At 28.1% G+C, this 21,304-nt stretch overlaps 4 protein-coding genes across 4 annotated transcripts; 2 read left to right on the top strand and 2 right to left on the bottom strand.

Moving 5' to 3' along the window:
* Positions 1 to 1,538: 1,538 nt before the first annotated feature.
* Positions 1,539 to 2,840, top strand: LOC124932903 (desumoylating isopeptidase 1-like). The gene is made up of 5 exons (XM_047473612.1): positions 1,539 to 1,585; positions 1,649 to 1,682; positions 1,826 to 1,911; positions 1,987 to 2,306; positions 2,376 to 2,840. The coding sequence occupies exons 2-5, from the start codon at positions 1,674 to 1,676 to the stop codon at positions 2,675 to 2,677; spliced, it is 717 nt and encodes a 238-aa protein (XP_047329568.1). The 5' UTR covers positions 1,539 to 1,585; positions 1,649 to 1,673; the 3' UTR covers positions 2,678 to 2,840.
* Positions 2,841 to 9,974: 7,134 nt separating this feature from the next.
* Positions 9,975 to 13,785, top strand: LOC124932306 (guanine nucleotide-binding protein-like NSN1). The gene is made up of 9 exons (XM_047472922.1): positions 9,975 to 10,115; positions 10,217 to 10,461; positions 10,980 to 11,088; positions 11,207 to 11,380; positions 11,463 to 11,680; positions 11,943 to 12,207; positions 12,744 to 12,923; positions 12,998 to 13,209; positions 13,297 to 13,785. Exons 1-9 carry the CDS (start codon positions 10,097 to 10,099, stop codon positions 13,639 to 13,641), a joined length of 1,767 nt encoding a protein of 588 aa, XP_047328878.1. The 5' UTR covers positions 9,975 to 10,096; the 3' UTR covers positions 13,642 to 13,785.
* Positions 13,786 to 13,965: 180 nt separating this feature from the next.
* On the bottom strand, positions 13,966 to 17,334 carry LOC124932301 (protein SULFUR DEFICIENCY-INDUCED 1-like). Its single transcript, XM_047472918.1, has 4 exons — positions 17,121 to 17,334; positions 14,984 to 15,196; positions 14,746 to 14,901; positions 13,966 to 14,487 (listed from the first exon to the last, which is right to left on the bottom strand). Exons 1-4 carry the CDS (start codon positions 17,235 to 17,237, stop codon positions 14,041 to 14,043), a joined length of 933 nt encoding a protein of 310 aa, XP_047328874.1. The 5' UTR covers positions 17,238 to 17,334; the 3' UTR covers positions 13,966 to 14,040.
* Positions 17,335 to 20,248: 2,914 nt separating this feature from the next.
* Positions 20,249 to 21,042, bottom strand: LOC124929758. The gene is made up of 3 exons (XM_047470152.1): positions 20,974 to 21,042; positions 20,620 to 20,854; positions 20,249 to 20,268 (listed from the first exon to the last, which is right to left on the bottom strand). Exons 1-3 carry the CDS (start codon positions 21,040 to 21,042, stop codon positions 20,249 to 20,251), a joined length of 324 nt encoding a protein of 107 aa, XP_047326108.1.
* Between the last annotated feature and the right edge of the window lie 262 nt (positions 21,043 to 21,304).

Genomic DNA, 21,304 nt, shown 5'->3' with positions numbered 1-21,304 from the left:
CACCGTTTTTATTAAGCATTTCTGCGCAATTTAGACAATTATTAGGTAATTTCATCGAATTTTCCTAATTATTTACCTTTACATTTGAAACATATTTATTTTCAATTTTATTTTATTAACATTAAATTCTTATATATGACGGATATAAAATTACTCAACATAGTAAATGTTAAATGAATTAAAAATGTTATTAGCACACTGAACTTGTTACTAATATGAATTCACCTATTGGAGTTGGATCCCTTTCTATTAAAAGAAAAAACTAAATAATTTAATAGAAGTTGAATAAACAATCTGAATAAGTTAGTATTGCCATAAAAGGATAAGTTTCAGGAGGGGATGGGGAAATAACAAAAACTGGAAGTAAAGATTTTAGAAAAAAGATTGGGAAACTTCCATTTGCATATATATTAGCTTCTTTGCCAAAAAATAAAATACCAAATATTTCAAATGGTCCTTTATCTTGGCACATAGCAGACTTTGGCCCACAGAATTAAGAATTGGGCCCATGGGATTAAACAAATGAATGTATGCCAATTTTATAATCTAAGTGGAGAGGCAACTAAATCAGCTTGTACATATAGATGTTTCTCCTCCCCTCTTTCCTTTTGGTTTTGTTTAGGAAACACATCATCTATCATTTTGATTTAATATATAACAATGACAAAGTTATATATTTTCTTTAATTCTTTAGTTTGTTTCCATGGTTGGGTTCGACTTAAAAATTTGAATTATGGTTTATTGTCTTTTACTCCAATTTAAAGCGTTCTAAATAAACCCGTGACATTTTATTTTTTTATGAATCATTCTTATCATTTGAGTTATCTTATAATTTAGGATTACGATAATCTCACAAACAAGATAATTTTGTGTGAAGAGATTTAATAAGACTTAGTTTATTCACCTAAAATCATAAATCTTAGAAGACATGCATAATTACTTTATTTTCAATTTTGATTTCTTATTTTTTTTAACTAATCAATATGGATATTACATTTTAGTGGGCAAATGATATTTTTTTATATTGAAATTACCAATAATATTGGTCTATTATTTGCAAGAATAAACTAAGTTGAATAATGCATAACATTGAATTATGAGAGAGATAGAGAATGTGTACATGCAACTTAATTTAAGAACACAAGGCATGACAAATTTTGGCTCAAAATTACCAAAAAAAAATTGTTATTATAAATTGAATAAATAAAATAAGAAAAAATTTATGTAAAGATAACCCCATAAATTTCGAATAATTTGAAAATAATTCTTTAATTCGTAACTATGTTATTTTTGCGCATATCCTCTTTTAATTTAGGAAAGTAACATAATAACCCAAATCACATAATTTCATCCATCAATATAGTGTTATAAATAACCATTTTTTATTTAATTTAAGTAATTTCTTATGTCAAAGACCTTGACAAGTGAAGTGTTGTGGTTAAGTTTAAAACTTGGAAATAGTTTAAGAGCTTGCTTATTTGTAAGTTTATTCTTTGTTATATATATAATACAATATTCATGGTTGCCTAGAGGAATGAATTAACTTTCAATTGATTGCCACCATTTAGTTCCCTTCAATTCCAAGGTATGCTTCTAAAATCTGCAAACTTCAAGTTATGAATGTCTGATCAAGTTATTTGTTGTTCAGCTCGAATTTCTGAAAACTCTTGAAGATGGCTGAGGTATTAATTATCACTATTAATTGCCTTAATTCAACAATCATTGGATTCATTTCTATGCATATATAGAGTTTTGTATGGTTGTTTCTTCTTTCTAGACTTCCCATGCATGATCTTAAAATTTGAGTTAGGATATTGGAAATAAGGTATCCCTGCATGTATATGATCTAAGTCAAGGCTTGGCTCGCAAACTATCCACCACATTTTTGGGGAAATCGATTGATGCAATATGGTGAGTGATTTTGCAAACTAGCTTAGCAATTAAAAGATGGTTTTCTATTTGTAATGTTTTGAATAAATTGATCAGGCATACAGGAATAGTGGTTTTCGGAAAGGAATACTACTTTGGAAGAGGAATACAAGTACATTCTCCAACCGGAACTACCCCATATGGAGCTCCGGTTAAAGTGGTTGAACTAGGCATCACCCATATCGACAAGGATATTTTCGAGATTTATCTATATGAGATTAGCCGACAGTATACAACAAAAACTTATAGTTTGTTGTATCACAATTGTAACAATTTCAGCAATGAAGTTTCTCAGTTCTTGGTGGGTGCAGCCATTCCAGATTACATATTGAATCTCCCTAAAGAAGTTATAAACAGTCCTATGGGTCCTCTCATGTGTGAGTTCTTGATCATTTAATTAATTATATATGATTTGAAGCAATCTGAAGTGACTCTGTTTTTTGCAGTGCCTATGATTAGGAAACTTGAGGTTACATTGAAAATAGGAGCAGTTCCTCATGAATTCAGTCCTTTTATTACAACAACATCCAAAAAGTATGTAGAAAATCGGCATTGTTTGAAGGGAAAAGCCCGTGAAACACCACTTGGGGTTGATATTCTTGGACATGGGCGAAACAAAGTGCAGGAGGATATAACTTCTGAATTTGCTATTATAATGGCGACTGGAAGATTGCGCGCGATTGAAGCTGTGGCTCTTGCGACAAGAAGGGTCATGCAGAGGTACCGCGACCATGCAAATGTTGCATAGGGTTAAGATTGGATTGATTCTGTAACTTCTTGTTTCTATTCTTGTAATGTTTTTTTCTGGTATAGTTTATGATGGTTCTATCATTGTGGAGAATTGTATTTGTTTGTTTTTATTCCATAAGAGCCTAAATGGAAATTCTTATTGATGTTATTCCTTGTCTGAATCTGGTCTTGCATGAATATATAAGAATTTGTCTCTTAGTTATAAAATCTCTTATTATTTTCACAAGTTATTTAATTTTGGACATTGATCTCATTATAAATTTCACAAAGTAAAGCTGTAAATGAAGAATTGTACAAATTTAAAATTTTTTCCCATTAATTATGAACTCTTCAATATTAATTCTCATTATATCCCCATTATTTGTTATATTTTGATTAAAATCTTTGAAAACAATCATAATCTATTAGTATTAAAGGTGTTTTATTGTTGATGGAGAACACAATAGAAACAAAGAACTTGTGTGTTGTTGATGATTCATTCACATGTACAATAATGTGTAAAAAAGTTACACCCTTAACTAGTTCTATGTATTAATATAATATGAGAATTTGGACCAACATAATAATATAATATATTTTATTTTTTAAATCATTATTTTTATTTTTTTTTAAAGTATTTTAAGTGAAAATTAAATAGTAACGTTAATGTGCTTTTTAAACCAATCTAACCATTTAAACTTCTTTAAGAAAATATGGTTGTAATTCAATATTTAAGTAACTTGTTTGTATTTTCATATTTAACTTTTACAAAGTGAGGTGATTATTTATTTATTATATTTTCTGAAATTTGTTTCTAAATTTAGAAGTTTCTAAACTTGAAATTAAATTATAATCATAACCTCCAAATTTAATTTAAAAGAATATTAGGTATAAATCATTATAATTTTTTATATATATAAAATTTTAAATATATGTTAATAAAAATAAATTAATAACTATAATATTTAATCTTAATAATATATATATATATATATATATATATTAAAAATCTTAATATTACCAAATATGAAGAGTTATCTCTACATTCTTTTTTTACAAGTCATAAATAAATATATATTATATATACATATAATATCATTTTTAATCCTATTATGAAATATCTTTTTATAAAAGCCCCACAGTCACAGCTCTTTTTTATATCCCAAATATTGTTTAAACTAATTAAACTAGTAAATTAAAATGTCCAAATATAAAATAATTTTATATATTAATAGTTGTGAGTCATTGACCGGACATCACTTTTTATTTTATATATAAAGTTTTATAAATAATATCTTAATTAACATATTCATATTGAAAATAAAAAATTCAAAACATTGTTTTAGGAGACATCTTCGATTCTAAGACCATCTCGAACCGAATCCCAAAATCATACTCAAATCTCTTTTCCCCTTCAACCGATTACCAATCCTCAAACCCAAAATAGTTTTTCCTATTTTCTCTCATAAAATTCATATTTGCGTTTGTACGCTAGTTAATCTCAATTTGTTTTTTTTTTAATTTAACCCTAGACTTAATTTAGCTATATTTTATAAATTAAATTTATTGTTTTAATTTATTTATATAAAATAAATTTATTTATATAATAATTTTTATATAACATAAATTTAAAATAATGTTTAAAAAAATTATAAAAATGTTTAAAAAAATTAGAATAGTGTTAAAAAAAATTATAATAATATTAAAAAATTATAATAATGTTAAAAATTTATAATAATATATAAAAAAAATTAATAATTTTAAAAAAATTATAATAATGAACAATATTTAATGATGTTTATTTTTTAATAATTTTTGTTTTATTATTATTTTGTACAATGTTTTTTTATAATGTTTATTTTGTGTATTATCGTATTTTTTATTTAAATATAATTATAAAAATTATAAATTATAAAATACAAAATATAATTATAAAAATTACAAAATACATTACAATAATAAAAAAAATACAAATAATTTTTTATTTTAAAAATTTATCTCCTTTTTATATGTACGAATAATTTTAATTTTAATTTTAGGTGTATATCTTTTTAGTATGTGTATTATAATTTTTGAATTTTTATAATTAATTTATAATTAAATTTAAAATAATGGGTTAATATTAAAATATTGTGGTATAATTTATAAAAATATAAAATATATGTGGTGATATTAAAAAGTTATAAAAGTTAATGTAAGGAAGAATATTATAAGAATATTCTTTTGGGTTTGAGAATGAGTTATTCGGTTAGAGAATAATTACTGTTTAATGTGACATTTACACCAAATAAATTTGAAAATGAGTTTTTTGGTTGGATTGGAGATGGTCTAAGTAGAGTTTACATTATTTTTTAAACAAAGTTTAAATTATTATTGTATTGGCTAACAAATTTTATGAATAAAATATTTATGAGTGAGTTATTCACGTTTAATTATTAAATTTATATTTCATAATAAAAAATTTAATATAAAAATAATATTTAAAATTAATTTATAAAAGGATCTCATCATTTAAAATAATAATAATATTTAAATAATGAATTATAGTTCAATATTACAACTTATTTTTAAATTTAACCGTTTAAAATTTAGTGGACGAATTAACCGGTAAATTAAGATGACCTTATAATTTAAGAAACTATGTTTCTATATATATATATATTTATATTTATAATTACAAGATTTTGTGATTAACCAAAATTCCAATTAATATTTTGTATTTTTTAATTTAATTATTATTTTATAGAAAAATTAAAAATTTGTTTATAAATTAAGTTATTTATTTTTTAAAAATAAATGAGTTTATATAATTGATTTTATAAATATAATTGTTTTAGTATTATTTTATTATTAATAATTTTATATTTAATTATATATATATATAATAATAATAATAATAATAATAATAATAGAGTAATAATAGGGAACGCGAATCTTGGGCCGCGAATGTCCGCGAAAATAGAATATTCCTTTAAATACCGATTAATTTATCCTATTATCACGATTAATTATTTCACTAATTCTTTTTTATATTTATTATCTCTCATCTAACTGGTAAAATAACACTTTACAATTTGTATTTATTAATTAATTTTTTTTTCATTAAACTCTAATTTCTAAATTTTAAACTTTAAACCCTAAATTTTAAACCCTAAACCCTAAATCATAAACCCTAATTAATATCATTGTTTAGTTGAATTATGAATTTATCTCTTTTATTTTTTTTTTATATTTTTATGACTTTTCAATTTCTTTATTTATCAAATATTTTTTTATTTATTCTTTATTTCTTTTTTTTTCTTTTTCTTATTATTTTTTTTAATGACTTATTAATATTTTTTTTAGTTTTGTTATTTATAAATGTTTATCTAATATTTCTATTCTCACGTTAATTATTTTCTCTCCACGATTTGGTGGTGACTAATTATTAATAAATTAATTTTTTTCACCCATTTCTTTGATAAATTCATAATTCAACTAAACTAACTTAATAGAGATATTAATTAGGGTTTAGAATTTAGAGTTTAGGGTTTAAATAAATTAATTAGTGAAATAAATTAATCAATTATTGAGAGAGAAAAAAAAAATTAATTAATTCGAAAAATTAATTAATATAAGGAGAGAGAATATTCCGTTTTTAAATAGAATATTCTAGTTTCGCGGACATTCGCGGCCCCAAATTCACGTTCCCTATCATCTATATATATATATAATGATGCTTAATTTTTAAAATGTCCGGATTGCTGGGTCGAGAGCTGTGGTTAATTTGGATACTTGGGTCGGATTGTGGGTTGACCCGTTTTTAAATTTAAAACGGTTAAAAATAAAATTAAAAATGCTAGAGGTATGTTTCGAACTTGCAACCTAACAAAAACAAGTACAACTCTTTAACCAACTAGGCTACAAAGACTTTATATTTTAAATTCAACACCAAATTTGATAAACGTGGGCCGTTTTAATATTAATATAAGTTCAACTTTTTAACTAACTAATCTATATATATATATAATGATGCTTAATTTTTAAAGTGTCCGGATTGCCGGGTCGAGAGCTGTGGTTAATTTGGATACTTGGGTCGGATTGTGGGTTGACCCGTTTTTAAATTTAAAACGGTTAAAATAAAATTAAAAATGCTAGAGGTATGTTTCGAACTTGCAACCTAACAAAACAAGTACTACTCTTTAACCAACTAGGCTACAAAGACTTTATATTTTAAATTCAACACCAAATTTGATAAACGCGGGCCGTTTTAATATTAATATAAGTTCAACTTTTTAACTAACTAATCTATATATATATAATGATGCTTAATTTTTAAAGTGTCCGGATTGCCGGGTCGAGAGCTGTGGTTAATTTGGATACTTGGGTCGGATTGTGGGTTGACCCGTTTTTAAATTTAAAACGGTTAAAAATAAAATTAAAAATGCTAGAGGTATGTTTCAAACTTGCAACCTAACAAAACAAGTACTACTCTTTAACCAACTAGGCTACAAAGACTTTATATTTTAAATTCAACACCAAATTTGATAAATGCGGGCCGTTTTAATATTAATATAAGTTCAACTTTTTAACTAACTAATCTATATATATATAATGATGCTTAATTTTTAAAGTGTCCGGATTGCCGGGTCGAGAGCTGTGGTTAATTTGGATACTTGGGTCGGATTGTGGGTTGACCCGTTTTTAAATTTAAAACGGTTAAAATAAAATTAAAAATGCTAGAGGTATGTTTCGAACTTGCAACCTAACAAAACAAGTACTACTCTTTAACCAACTAGGCTACAAAGACTTTATATTTTAAATTCAACACCAAATTTGATAAACGCGGGCCGTTTTAATATTAATATAAGTTCAACTTTTTAACTAACTAATCTATATATATATAATGATGCTTAATTTTTAAAGTGTCCGGATTGCCGGGTCGAGAGCTGTGGTTAATTTGGATACTTGGGTCGGATTGTGGGTTGACCCGTTTTTAAATTTAAAACGGTTAAAAATAAAATTAAAAATGCTAGAGGTATGTTTCAAACTTGCAACCTAACAAAACAAGTACAACTCTTTAACCAACTAGGCTACAAAGACTTTATATTTTAAATTCAACACCAAATTTGATAAACGCGGGCCGTTTTAATATTAATATAAGTTCAACTTTTTAAGTAACTAATCTATATATATATAATGATGCTTAATTTTTAAAGTGTCCGGATTGCCGGGTCGAGAGCTGTGGTTAATTTGGATACTTGGGTCGGATTGTGGGTTGACCCGTTTTTAAATTTAAAACGGTTAAAAATAAAATTAAAAATGCTAGAGGTATGTTTCGAACTTGCAACCTAACAAAACAAGTACAACTCTTTAACCAACTAGGCTACAAAAACTTTATATTTTAAATTCAACACCAAATTTGATAAACGCGGGCCGTTTTAATATTAATATAAGTTCAACTTTTTAACTAACTAATCTATATATATATATATAATGATGCTTAATTTTTAAAATGTTCGGATTGCCGGGTCGAGAGCTGTGGTTAATTTGGATACTTGGGTCGGATTGTGGGTTGACCCGTTTTTAAATTTAAAACGGTTAAAAATAAAATTAAAAATGCTAGAGGTATGTTTCGAACTTGCAACCTAACAAAACAAGTACAACTCTTTAACCAACTAGGCTACAAAGACTTTATATTTTAAATTCAACACCAAATTTGATAAACGCGGGCCGTTTTAATATTAATATAAGTTCAACTTTTTAACTAACTAATCTATATATATATAATGATGCTTAATTTTTAAAGTGTCCGGATTGCCGGGTCGAGAGTTGTGGTTAATTTGGATACTTGGGTCGGATTGTGGGTTGACCCGTTTTTAAATTTAAAACGGTTAAAAATAAAATTAAAAATGCTAGAGGTATGTTTCGAACTTGCAACATAACAAAACAAGTACAACTCTTTAACCAACTAGGCTACAAAGACTTTATATTTTAAATTCAACACCAAATTTGATAAACGCGGGCCGTTTTAATATTAATATAAGTTCAACTTTTTAACTAACTAATCTATATATATATAATGATGCTTAATTTTTAAAGTGTCCGGATTGCCGGGTCGAGAGCTGTGGTTAATTTGGATACTTGGGTCGGATTGTGGGTTGACCCGTTTTTAAATTTAAAACGGTTAAAAATAAAATTAAAAATGCTAGAGGTATGTTTCGAACTTGCAACCTAACAAAACAAGTACAACTCTTTAACCAACTAGGCTACAAAGACTTTATATTTTAAATTCAACACCAAATTTGATATTATATTTTAAATTCAACACCAAATTTGATAAACGCGGGCCGTTTTAATATTAATATAAGTTCAACTTTTTAACTAACTAATCTATATATATATAATGATGCTTAATTTTTATAGTGTCCGGATTGCCGGGTCGAGAGCTGTGGTTAATTTGGATACTTGGGTCGGATTGTGGGTTGACCCGTTTTTAAATTTAAAACGGTTAAAAATAAAATTAAAAATGCTAGAGGTATGTTTCGAACTTGCAACCTAACAAAACAAGTACAACTCTTTAACCAACTAGGCTACAAAGACTTTATATTTTAAATTCAACACCAAATTTGATAAACGCGGGCCGTTTTAATATTAATATAAGTTCAACTTTTTAACTAACTAATCTATATATATATAATGATGCTTAATTTTTAAAATGTCCGGATTGCCGGGTCGAGAGCTGTGGTTAATTTGGATACTTGAGTCGGATTGTGGGTTGACCCGTTTTTAAATTTAAAACGGTTAAAAATAAAATTAAAAATGCTAGAGGTATGTTTCGAACTTGCAACCTAACAAAACAAGTACAACTCTTTAACCAACTAGGCTATAAAGACTTTATATTTTAAATTCAACACCAAATTTGATAAACGCGGGCCGTTTTAATATTAATATAAGTTCAACTTTTTAACTAACTAATATATAATGATGTTGAGTAAATGGATATTTGGGTCGGATTATGGGTTGACTCACCCATAAACTTAAAACGGTTAAAAAATGTCAAAAAATGTTATCCATAATTTTTTTTCACGATTTTTATATTATTACTCGTGCAAATGCACGGGCTAAATGCTAGTTACTCATAATAATATATAAAAATCTTCATTAATATGAACACTATATCATTACAAGGCTTTGAGACTCTAGACCCACCTAAGATGCATACCCTTAAGTTACAACCTTTTGTTAGTACGGCCCAAATCTAAAGCCCATTCGTTTATTTATTTTATTTTCTACATATTAGGTTCCCAAATCTGAAATTAAATTAGGTCGGCGCCTCTTCTTTTTCAGTTCTTCTTATCAATCATCGTTCGCCATTGTTGCATCGGTGGTAGTGACTAAACCCTAAACCCCCTTCCTTCCTTTTCTCTCTCCTGATTTTCTTTCTTCAAAGTTAAAGATGCCGAAGAGAAGCAAGAGTAAGTGAATATTTTTCATATGTATCATCAAGTGGTATTTTATGTACATGATTCTTTGTTTTCAAAATAAAAATGAGATTATAATGAAAAAAATTGTGCAGAGAGTAAGAGTAAGAGAGTTTCATTGAAGAACAAGTATAAGGTTATAAGGAAGGTAAAAGAGCACCATAAGAAGAAGGCTAAAGATGCTAAGAAACTTGGATTGAATCGCAAGTCTAAGGTGGAGAAGGACCCTGGAATTCCTAATGACTGGCCTTTTAAGGAACAAGAGCTTAAGGCTCTTGAGGCTCGTCGAGCTAAAGCCATTGAGGAATTGGAGCAGAAGAAAGCAGCCCGTAAAGAGAGGGTATGGTTTCTGACTCTTAAGTATAATAGTTGTGTTAAGAATTCATACACAATAAGTGCTTCCAAAATTTGAGATTGGTAGTTTTATTGAATGTCTGTATATCCCTTTTGAAGGAATCTTAAGATTATGTGTTGGAAACAATGGAGGAACAAAATTAAGAAGAGAAGATGATCAAATAATGTCTAACCATGCTTGGTGTATATGACTTTTTGTTGTTCTAAATATACTCTCCCAAGAAATCCTTGATTCAGGGTCTTATCTTTTCGCTTTAATATGGGGAAAATTTTAATCTTTAAGCTTTTAGGTTATAATTCTTATTTCACATTTGAAGATGGTATTAGATATTTATGAAATGTTGTATGAACTTATTTTTATTTTTTAATTTATATGGAGCATAATCAGGCCTAATTATCTTTCTCCAATATCTGTTGGTTTCAGTTAAATTTGCAGAAAATGTGCATTTTTTTGGTGACTTGATGTATAGTGAATTTTTATGTAATGTTTATCTGCTTTTGTAGGCTAAAAAGAGGAAATTGGGTTTGCTTGATGATGCTGACATCTCAGAAACTGCATCTGCCAAAGAAGTAAAGGATACTGATGCTACCGCTGGAGCTGGAAAAGTTCGTGGTAAGTGTTCCTTTCCCTCGTGGCAACATTCTAGAAGTGTCTCACTCGGTTCTTTAATCTCACTCCATCTTTCTAATAATTTGATTCATCTAAAAGTTTAAAAGTAATGCTTTTGCAGTTAACTCGGAAAGATATTTCTATAAAGAGCTCGTCAAAGTTATTGAAGCATCCGACGTTATTTTGGAAGTACTAGATGCAAGAGATCCAATTGGTACCCGATGTGTTGATATGGAGAAAATGGTGATGAAGTCTGGCTCTGATAAACGTCTAGTATTACTTCTTAACAAAATAGGTAACTTCTTCCTCTTTCATTTGCATCTAGTGTGTATAGTTTACTTATTACTAGAGAGTATTTACTTGTTCAATCCATCCAGACCTTGTACCAAGGGAGTCTGTTGAAAAATGGCTGACGTATCTTAGAGAGGAATTACCAGCAGTGGCTTTCAAGTGCAGTACACAAGAACAGAAGTCAAACTTAGGTTGGAAATCTGCCTCAAAAGCGGCGAAATCAAGCAATATCTTGCAGACTAGTGACTGCCTTGGGGCTGAAACTCTACTTAAATTGCTGAAAAACTACTCGAGGAGCCATGAGGTACGTCTATGATAATGATTTGTTTTCATTGAAGAATATGAATTGAATTCTTTATATCTTGGGTCCACAATTAAGTATTTTGTTTCCTCGCTTGCCAATTTCCAACTTGGTGTTGTGTTTTGATACTATTCCATTGAGCTTATTTCGAAATTGATATTTTTTAAGAATCTGCATCACAAAAATAGTTCCAGTTTGCACCATAACAATATCTGGCTTCTTACCACATCAATGACCTAATATGTTTTGTTCCTTGTGTGAGCAGATCAAGAAGTCTATCACAGTGGGTATAATTGGTCTCCCTAATGTTGGAAAAAGCAGCTTGATTAATAGTTTAAAGAGGTGTCAGGTAGTAAATGTTGGTGCCACTCCAGGTCTCACAAAATCAATGCAAGAAGTTCACCTTGATAAGAATATCTGGTTACTTGATTGTCCTGGTGTTGTAATGCTTAGAGCTGCGGCCAGCGAGGCATCTGTTGCTCTTCGAAATTGCAAAAAGATTGAGAAATTGGAAGATCCTATTGGCCCTGGTAATTCTTCTTTCCCTCTTGGTACCCTTTATTGTTGTTGTATGAGCATATATTAGTTATCTTTCATCAATATATGTGATTCTGCAATGGGAGCCTGACCTAGAGTACTTTTGAGTGAGTATTTTTTTCTAGCTTATATTGGCTGCAGTTAATTTCTTTCAGAATTTTACAAACATTCTTAGCATTTGTTTATTGTGTTTGTTAAATCATTACTTTTGTTTTTGACTTTAAGGATGCGTATGATAAACAAACTGAAAATTAAGAGCTACATATTAATTAGTTGATTTGATAAAATGTGAAACTGATGTTGGTACAGTACGTTAAGACTATTTTACCCCTTGTAGGAACACAACTTGATTAATATACATAGTTTCGGTGGACGTTTTCTTTTGTATGTTCTTATTATATTATCAAATTCATATCTTACTGAACTAAGCCTAATTAATTGATTTGAGATAATAATGATAAAATGAACTAAATTCAAATGAAGTAAACTATTTAGATTGATAATTCTTTGTTAATCACATTTCATGTAGTTAATGAAATTCTCAAGCTTTGTCCAACTAGAGTCTTGGTAACTCTGTACAAAATCCCAAGCTTCGAGTCAGTGGACGACTTTCTGCAGAAAGTGGCCACTGTTAGGGGAAAACTGAAAAAAGGTGGAGTCGTTGATATCGAAGCTGCTGCCAGGATTGTCCTCCATGATTGGAATGAAGGTAATAAATTGATATAATTACTAAAGTGTATCATTTTCCAAAAATAATCCAAATTACTATAATGTTGTTTTCAGGTAAAATCCCTTACTACACAATGCCTCCTGTTCGAAACCAAGATCAACCGTCAGAAGCAAAGATCGTTACTGAGCTCGGAAAGGAGTTCAATGTGGACGAGGTCTACAATACCGAGTCCTCGTTTATCGGTAGCCTAAAGTCTGTAAACGATATAAACCTTGTGGAAGTTCCTCCCAGCTGCCCTCTAAATTTCGACGAGCAACTGTTGGAGGTGCCTTATTTTGATTATTAATGCTGCAAGGCAGTTCTTATTCATTTAATGCATATCGAATTGAAACTTTTTTTAATCTATCGACAGGGTGATGTTGATGACACACAGACCAAGTCCGACATATTGGTTGTGTCAGACCATGGGGATGATGAAATAATGGTGGAAGCGGAAGATGCTGTGGATAACAAGAAGGCTAAAACTGATGAAGGAATGCTTAATAAGAAGAAGAAAATAGAGAAGAAAATAAAGAAAAAGGTGAGTCAGTCAAGTTCTGCAGCCGAAGATGAAGATATGAATGGTGATTATAACTTCAAAGTTGACTATTTCAAGAGAGACGATAATGATATGGAAGACAGTGAAGAACACAGTAAAACTGATGGTGATCATGATGATAATGCTTCTGGAGCTGCTGATGAACTTGATGAGAAGTAGTAAGGTTAATTTATAATCCTAAATGAAGAAAAGAAGAGAGAAAAGTTTTGTTTGTTTTCAATTTATTATGATGATTTTTCCATTTGCTTACTCAAAACTGCTTAATACTTGTTTAATTATAATTAAGTTGTCACCTTTTGTTTTTTTTACCTGTCTTGGTTGTGTTAAATTGGTTGTGAAACTTTTAGTACACTCTGGTGATCTTAGCGATGTTTAGAAAGATATTGAAAAAGGCTAAATTCACATTCTATCACAAAGAAAAAAGATAGATCATTTGTATCAATCTTGTATTGTTACATAAGAAAATTTTCATTTTTGTATACATTTAACACTTGTAAGATGAAATTTGTTACCTATGTAAACATATATGATGTTTGCTACTCAAATTCTAATCCAAGTCTACCTTCTTGACAAAATGATTGTCTGATTACTACAATTGGCAGTCAAGTTGATATGAGAGATCTCTTCAAATATTGGAAGTCTTTTTGTTCTCAAAGGGTTCCATTCTTCCAACAATCTATCAATCTCATCAACCAAATCCGCAAAATCATCTTCTTGCGTAAAGCCCAACGGGCTTGGCAAAGACATCGGTAAGTCTTGCGGTTCAATTTCCAACAATAGTTCCTTGGCGCGATTTTTAGCCCTAATATCCTCAGAACCCACAACTCGACCTTGCAACACCTCCTCAAGTATGGTTCGAGCTTCGACATATCGGGCCTGTTTGATCAAACAAAGGCCCAAGTTGCAAGCTTTATTGACATCCGAATCAATCATTTGGGCCTTCCTATAGACCGCTTCAGCCGCCATGTAATTGGGCTTTTGCATGTAGGCCCAACCAATATTTCCCTACAATGACACAACATAATCAAATAATAACAATTGTGCCTAAATAACACATAGTTCATAGAATATTTTTAAGAGTAATGATAGTGAACGAATATTTGGTGTTATGATTGGTGTCGGGAATGATGTGGTAACACATGACTTGACTTAAATCCTATTAGAGAAATTCTATTTTTTTCAAATTCAATCAGTGTTGTCACTGTCCCATCGTTCCCATAACACTAAATTTCCGCTCTTTATTATTATTCTATTTTTAATTACCAATAGTCTTGAGATTTCTTGTTTGACAGAAACATGCAATTTCTTCCCATGGGATCGAGCCTTTTTTGTTGGCTTCCCATTGAAAGTTTCTCCTTTGTATATTAACCTCAACTTCTGTTTCAACAAAGCTATCTGTTCATCCACTTTTCCACATTTCTGAAGAAAACCCACAAAATCTAATCATTTTTGTATCTAAAGATAGATCGTTTTAATTGAATTTATGAAAATGAATGCAGACCTTGTAGAGATCAATGAGGAGATTATCAAGAGATTCTTGGGATTTCTTGGGACAGAGATGTCTAAAGGATTTGATGGCTTCAATGGCCTCTTGGCCTCTATCAAGTTGCTTCATTACCACAGCCATGTCCTTAAGTGCACTTTCCATTTTGTCTCCTTCATTTATTGCCTTCCAAAACCACACTATTGCCACCTCCAAATTCTTCTCTACTAGCTGCAATAAAAAAAACAAATATGTTTTCTCAAAAACAAAAATAATATATAATAATTAAATAGTTTAGTCTGTATATTTTCATAATTATTGTAGCAGCTTAGCTTAGCTTAACTTATTTTAAAGAGAAAAATATTTCATTGATTCAATTTTTCTTTTATGATGATGACAAAAAGATAGTGAAAAATCAATAAACACAGTTCATATAATTTATGAAGATACCAACTCAAAAGACATAAAAAAATCACCTAACACTGGTAGAAAGACATTAAATATACACTCACTTTCAACCAAAAACATTTATCACCAAAACCTCAAAACACCAATAAGAACCAGGATATCTGAACACATGGGACCAGGAGAATTCTGTGTTAGCTTCTTTTTTGTAAGGTTGTGTTTTGTCTTTTTGAACATAGTTAATGTAACTATGAATTTTCTAGGGGTAGTCCACTATATTTTAGAAGTGCCTAGAATGAAATTCGATAACTGATAACCGAGGAAAGAATAGAACAAACTAGAAAACAGATCTAAGCTGGAATACATAGAGCAGTCGACAAGATGAAACACTGCATAAGGTAGAACAATGAATGCACTTAGAGATGACTCACACGAAAGAAGCCATCAATGAACAACTAGAGTCCACACACAAAGTAGTTTTTAAAACTTTTAAATATGATCTAATTTAAGTCTAAATTGTATTTGTAAACATGATGAAATATATAACAAATTTGACAAAAAAAAGATTGAAATCCGAGAACAATTTTTTCAATGTTGTAAGTTCACAATTTCGGTTTCACTAACAATATTCATCCTTGTGGCCATTTGGCCATCAAGATGTCCCCCATGAACTACATTAGCTAGTGATGATGTGAATGGTATCTCTAATCCAAACATGCGATTTCTATAGTTCGAATACAAGGTCTCCAAGATGGCGCACTCGTATTTTCCTTGTGTTAGTTAGTCTTTTCGATTTTGATTCTCATAAGAGAATGTAGCAACTATCGAGTGAAGCCAAGTATATCATCTAACAATACACCAATCTATTGAGATATCAAATACCATTCTTACACTCAATCCATTTAAAATTAAAATAAAAATATTTAAAACAAGTTATCATGTATCTGTTTTAGCCTAATAACATGACCTAAATATGAATGATCTTCTCAAGTTGAACATATTAATTGCTTATTAATTAATTTCCTCTAAAGTCTGCCACTCTTTTTATAAGACAAATTACACATCAAGTTATATATGATTAAAGCCTATGTTGGTTAAGTATCTAAAGCCAATTCTCTATTGTCATATGGTCTTATTTAAGAGATCAAAATTTTCAATTTCTTTAACCACTCAAAATAAACTCCCTTCATTAAAAAAAACTAATATGTATATCTTTTTGTGAATTTAGAAATCTAGACCCAACAAATTTCTTATTTATTTTATTTTGAGATTTTTGTGTTTGGATATCTAAATCCATCTTACAACAATTTTGATAATCTTTTTATTACTACAACCTAACAGAGGTTTACGGATTTGGCAGAATTAAGATCTAAATCTCTAACACACATGAATTGAAAAAAATATCAGGAATTGAATCGAAAGAGAGAAAAATTGAAATCCCATTACATATGAACAGATAACCGAAAAGAACTGATTGAAATCTCAATATATATATAAACCGATAACCGAATAGAATTGAAATCCCAATATGAAATGACAGATAAAAAGATTGAAATCCCAATATAGAAAAAAAATAAATGGAAAAGAATAAAATTGAAACAACCCATCTCTTAATCATATGTATATGTATTTGGTATGAATCAAAACTATATATTACCAGACATTTTAACATATATAATAATAATTGAATATTTGGATATAAATTAGAAGTAAAGTTGAATGAAATGAATAGTAATATATATATATATACCTGAGCATACTTGGCTTTAACATAAGATCCATGGCCAGATGGGACTTTGTGAATGACTCGAAACAGTTCATCATCATCGGTCTCCTTCTTCTTCCTTGAGCTCCCACCAAGTTCCATTATCGGTCGTGTATGATCGAATTCAAGGAATGAATCGATGAATATTGACCCCTTAATTATTATTGTGGGATGGGTAATTAAAGATGATTATAAATCATTAGATGGATCTGTCTGCTGTTTACTTACTTACATGTTGGTTGGTTGGTTGTACTTGTTCTTAACTAAAGAACCAACATATATATATATTCAAATCAATCCCCCATGAATCTGGACTCTTTTGCGTCCACTTTCCTAATTCATACCATTTCTTCTATGTTTCTCTCTAAGACCTTGTTTGATTTTCGACCTAACTATTCTTTCAACCATTTAAATATATATAACTTTTTTTAAAAGTGTCCATGATCATCTTAAAAAAAATGAAATGTTTAATATAAAGTTTAAATAATGACAGAATTTAAAAATATCAGAAAAAAATACTTAACTATAATATCAAGTATCAACCAAAAGTTATCACGTTCCCATATAATCAATCAACTAGAGGAGGAATCAGTATATATATATATATATATATATATATTTAAATGATTTATGAAAAATAAAGAGTCATCAAATCACAACTAAAACGAAAAATAAGAAGAAAATTAAAAACCCAAAAATATTTTTAAAAAAATGCAAAATCACCTAACAGGACTTTTTTCAAGAGTAACGAGATCACAGTCCCAAGTCCACATAATAATCTTTTTTAAGTAATTAATTTTTATAAATATTAACATAAAATATTAAAATGAAATAGAATTAACTTTAAAATCTTTCATACAACTATGAGAGAGATATTTTAATAATTTAATTTGAATAATATAAAAGTAATATTTTTTTTTATAGTATAATAAAACTTAATTTAACCCATCTATATTAGGAGGTTATTTGATGTTGGAATATAAAATAAAATATAAATAAGATATTATCACAATATTATATAAATTGTGATAATATAATATTATATTATATTATTAATTTTCTTATAAACTCAATATAATGTTTATATAATAGACATAATTTATGTAATTCAATATATCATTCAATATTTTCTTTTTATTCTAACCTTTGATATAAACTTATGATCTTTATTTTCAAATGTCAAAAAAAGTTTTAAGAATTAATATCAAACATACTCTAGAAATTAAGATTTGTCAACACCATAATTAAGATTACTTTTAAATAATTATTTCATCCAAGTAAATCATTTTTAACATATTAATAGTAACTAAAATGCTAACTCATATATTTGTTTTATAATATTTAAGATATTACCTAATAATATTTTAACCATTTTATTCAAAATAAACTATTTTTACGTCATTTAAAAAAATAAAAATCAAATATTAAATTAACAAGTTTTATTTTCATTTTAATGAGATTAGTTTCAAATAAGAATTGCCTCTCAAACATGTTCTAACTATGCGTACTAGAGAGCTTTTTCTAGAGTTCAAAATGTTATTAAACAAGTTTGGAGGATATTTTTTTTATGAAAACTGATCACTTATTTTGTGAAAAAAATTTGTTGATTTGTTAAAGATATAACATTGCTTAGGAGGAAGTCACTAGTTTAAACTTTAAATACTTTAAAAAATGACTTAATTTTCATGTAATCGTGGTTGTTGTTTGCCTGTTGTATTACGTTATTTATTGTTGTTGTTTATGTCACTCAAAATAAAGACAAATGTTTGTATTTGCCTTAATTCATAAATTGTACGTTTTTTTTTTCTAAAAAAATATATATGCGCTACTTATTAAGCGTTTATTTTTATTAAGCCGTATTTAATTATTGATCATTTATTTATTTCTAGAGAAATTATTAAGTATAGATATTTGAGAGTTTATTAAGAAGATTAAATTTGATTTAATAATTAAATTAGACTAGTGCAGCCTTCGTTAATTAGTCCCACTTGAATTTCTTTTAGTTGTATCCATGTTTTATGTTTGTTTTCTTAAATCATCTTTTTTTTACCAAAAGCATCAACCATTTTACATTTCTCTCTTCTACCTAAAGAATTCGTTCCGGGTAAATCATTTTACGGTTTGTTTTTCTAAAGTACCTACATTTTCGGTTGACATCGTAAAATATTCAACTTTTTATATTACTCTTTTCCAATTAAACATATTATTTGATTTTTCTTTTTCTCATTTTATATTTATATTGATTATTTTCATTTATATTTATTTTTTAATATTTTTAATTAATTATTTTACTAAATAGAATTAAGTTTTAAATTAAATAGTTAATTTTAAATTTGTACAATTATTTATTTTTTAAATATACATTTAATAAATTTTAAACATATAATTATTAAATCAATTTTCAGTGACTTCTTATTTACATTATATTCTAAAATAAAAATTGGTCAAACTTATTAAAAAAAGTCAAATTAGGATTTTATGTTGTCATTGTTTTTTTGTTTTTTAAGTGGACATTCTAATGTCCAATATATTAATGTCATTTTTTTTTTTTTTATGTCGGATTAAATGGTTAAGTGTGATTACGGGTTACAAACTTAATCCGTTTTTTATTTTTAATTAAAAAAAATTCAATGAAAATGTGAAATACATCAACCAAGATATTTGATATTTGAAATTGAAATTTGTTGACTTGAGAACAGAAGATCCGGATAGCTTTATAGATTCCAGTTGTGATTACTAATAATCTCATATTTACAAATAGTTAACCAAATATTTTAAGTAAATTTTTAGTTTAAATTAAGAAATTTATTCTTTTTTAGAAGAAAATATATAATAAATGAGCTGCTTGGTTTGCCATGCCATTGCCCGGGTTAACTTAAATCTCTTTGAAGAGAAGGTCAATTAATTTTAAGCCTTTTATAAAAAAAAAAAAAAAAAAAATTGAGTTTGTTTTAGTGTGAGAGTTGATAGATGAGTATAATGATTTGGACAGATGTAAGAATTTACATAAAATCAAAAATTTAAAATAACAAACATTATGATCAAAATAAAATAAATATTTCACAATTAAAAACATCTTCCATCCATGAGATATCTTCTTCACTTCTCCTCAATCATAGTTCTAAAACCACAACTGCAAAATTAAGACAATATATTAACTGTTATAATTAAAAATTTGATATAATTAATAAATGAAATTATAGAGATATATTTTAAAAATAATAATTATTATTTTTAAATATTTGTGTACATAATTATTTTGTAATTATATAAAGTAAAATTTAGTTTTTGTTCTAAGTCACCAATACAATATAGTTAATATAAATAGACAATTATCGAAAATTTCAATATGTGAACACTAAATGGACTATCATTACATGTTCCGATTTCAGAACTAGAAAATCCAATATTAAGCAAAGATCCGAAAAATGTTTTTATTAAACTTTTTTTCGTATGAAATAGTGTATAGTATGGAGAATCTTACATTCAGAATCAGTTGTGATCCAATTTCCTTTTGTGTGATTAGAAGGATGCAAGGCAGAAAGGAATAAGTCATGAACTCCCAAGGAAGAAGAAGAAGAAGCCATGGAAATGGTTGAGCTGCTGCAGCTCTCCACATCCCATCTAAAACTGATCTTTGGAGAATCATTACTCCAATTCAACTCCCCTTCATCTGGAATTGATCTTAAAGCAGCCGCCTTGTTCCTTAATTGTAATACCTGAAGATATTAATATTTACAAAATTAATTGATAACCCATTATTTATTTTTTAAAATGCAGAAAGGGGTTTATTTACAAATTTATTTATTTTAAAAATGCAGAAAGAAAGAAGGGGTACCTTTCTTCCAAAATATTTTCCTCCCTTTTGATACTTAGCAGTAGTTGCCCATCTAATAAGGTCTTTCATCATGGAAATTCTTTTAATCTTTTTAACGGTTTGATCATCGTCATCATCTTTGTTCTTCTTCTTCTCGGGCAGCGACTCCGTCGCCACGTCAATTGGCGGTGGAAGTGCCGCCTCACTTACTGGCAGAACCCTATTGCTGGAATCTGTCTTATGAATTAATTGATAACCGGCTATCCCAAACTCTTTCTTCATCTTCATCTGTATTTTTTTGGGAACCTAATTAATTAGTATTAGACCACATGACATGCATATATATGACAAA

The sequence above is a fragment of the Impatiens glandulifera genome, chromosome 3 (genome assembly GCF_907164915.1).
Source record: "Impatiens glandulifera chromosome 3, dImpGla2.1, whole genome shotgun sequence".
NCBI lineage: Eukaryota > Viridiplantae > Streptophyta > Magnoliopsida > Ericales > Balsaminaceae > Impatiens > Impatiens glandulifera.
This window is presented reverse-complemented; position numbering and strand designations above follow the sequence as displayed.

Coding starts and splice junctions, on each gene's coding strand:
- LOC124932903 (XM_047473612.1), top strand. Junction 1,912..1,986: donor AAATCGATTGATGCAATATG/GTGAGTGATTTT, acceptor TAAATTGATCAG/GCATACAGGAATAGTGGTTT. Junction 2,307..2,375: donor TCCTATGGGTCCTCTCATGT/GTGAGTTCTTGA, acceptor TGTTTTTTGCAG/TGCCTATGATTAGGAAACTT.
- LOC124932306 (XM_047472922.1), top strand. Junction 11,381..11,462: donor ATTACTTCTTAACAAAATAG/GTAACTTCTTCC, acceptor CAATCCATCCAG/ACCTTGTACCAAGGGAGTCT. Junction 11,681..11,942: donor ACTACTCGAGGAGCCATGAG/GTACGTCTATGA, acceptor TTGTGTGAGCAG/ATCAAGAAGTCTATCACAGT.
- LOC124932301 (XM_047472918.1), bottom strand. CDS start 17,237: ATGGAACTTGGTGGGAGCTCAAGGAAGAAGAAGGAGACCGATGATGAT. Junction 15,197..17,120: donor TTAAAGCCAAGTATGCTCAG/GTATATATATAT, acceptor TTTTTATTGCAG/CTAGTAGAGAAGAATTTGGA. Junction 14,902..14,983: donor TCCTCATTGATCTCTACAAG/GTCTGCATTCAT, acceptor GGTTTTCTTCAG/AAATGTGGAAAAGTGGATGA.
- LOC124929758 (XM_047470152.1), bottom strand. CDS start 21,042: ATGAAAGACCTTATTAGATGGGCAACTACTGCTAAGTATCAAAAGGGA. Junction 20,855..20,973: donor GAAAATATTTTGGAAGAAAG/GTACCCCTTCTT, acceptor TAATATCTTCAG/GTATTACAATTAAGGAACAA. Junction 20,269..20,619: donor GATCACAACTGATTCTGAAT/GTAAGATTCTCC, acceptor TTAATTTTGCAG/TTGTGGTTTTAGAACTATGA.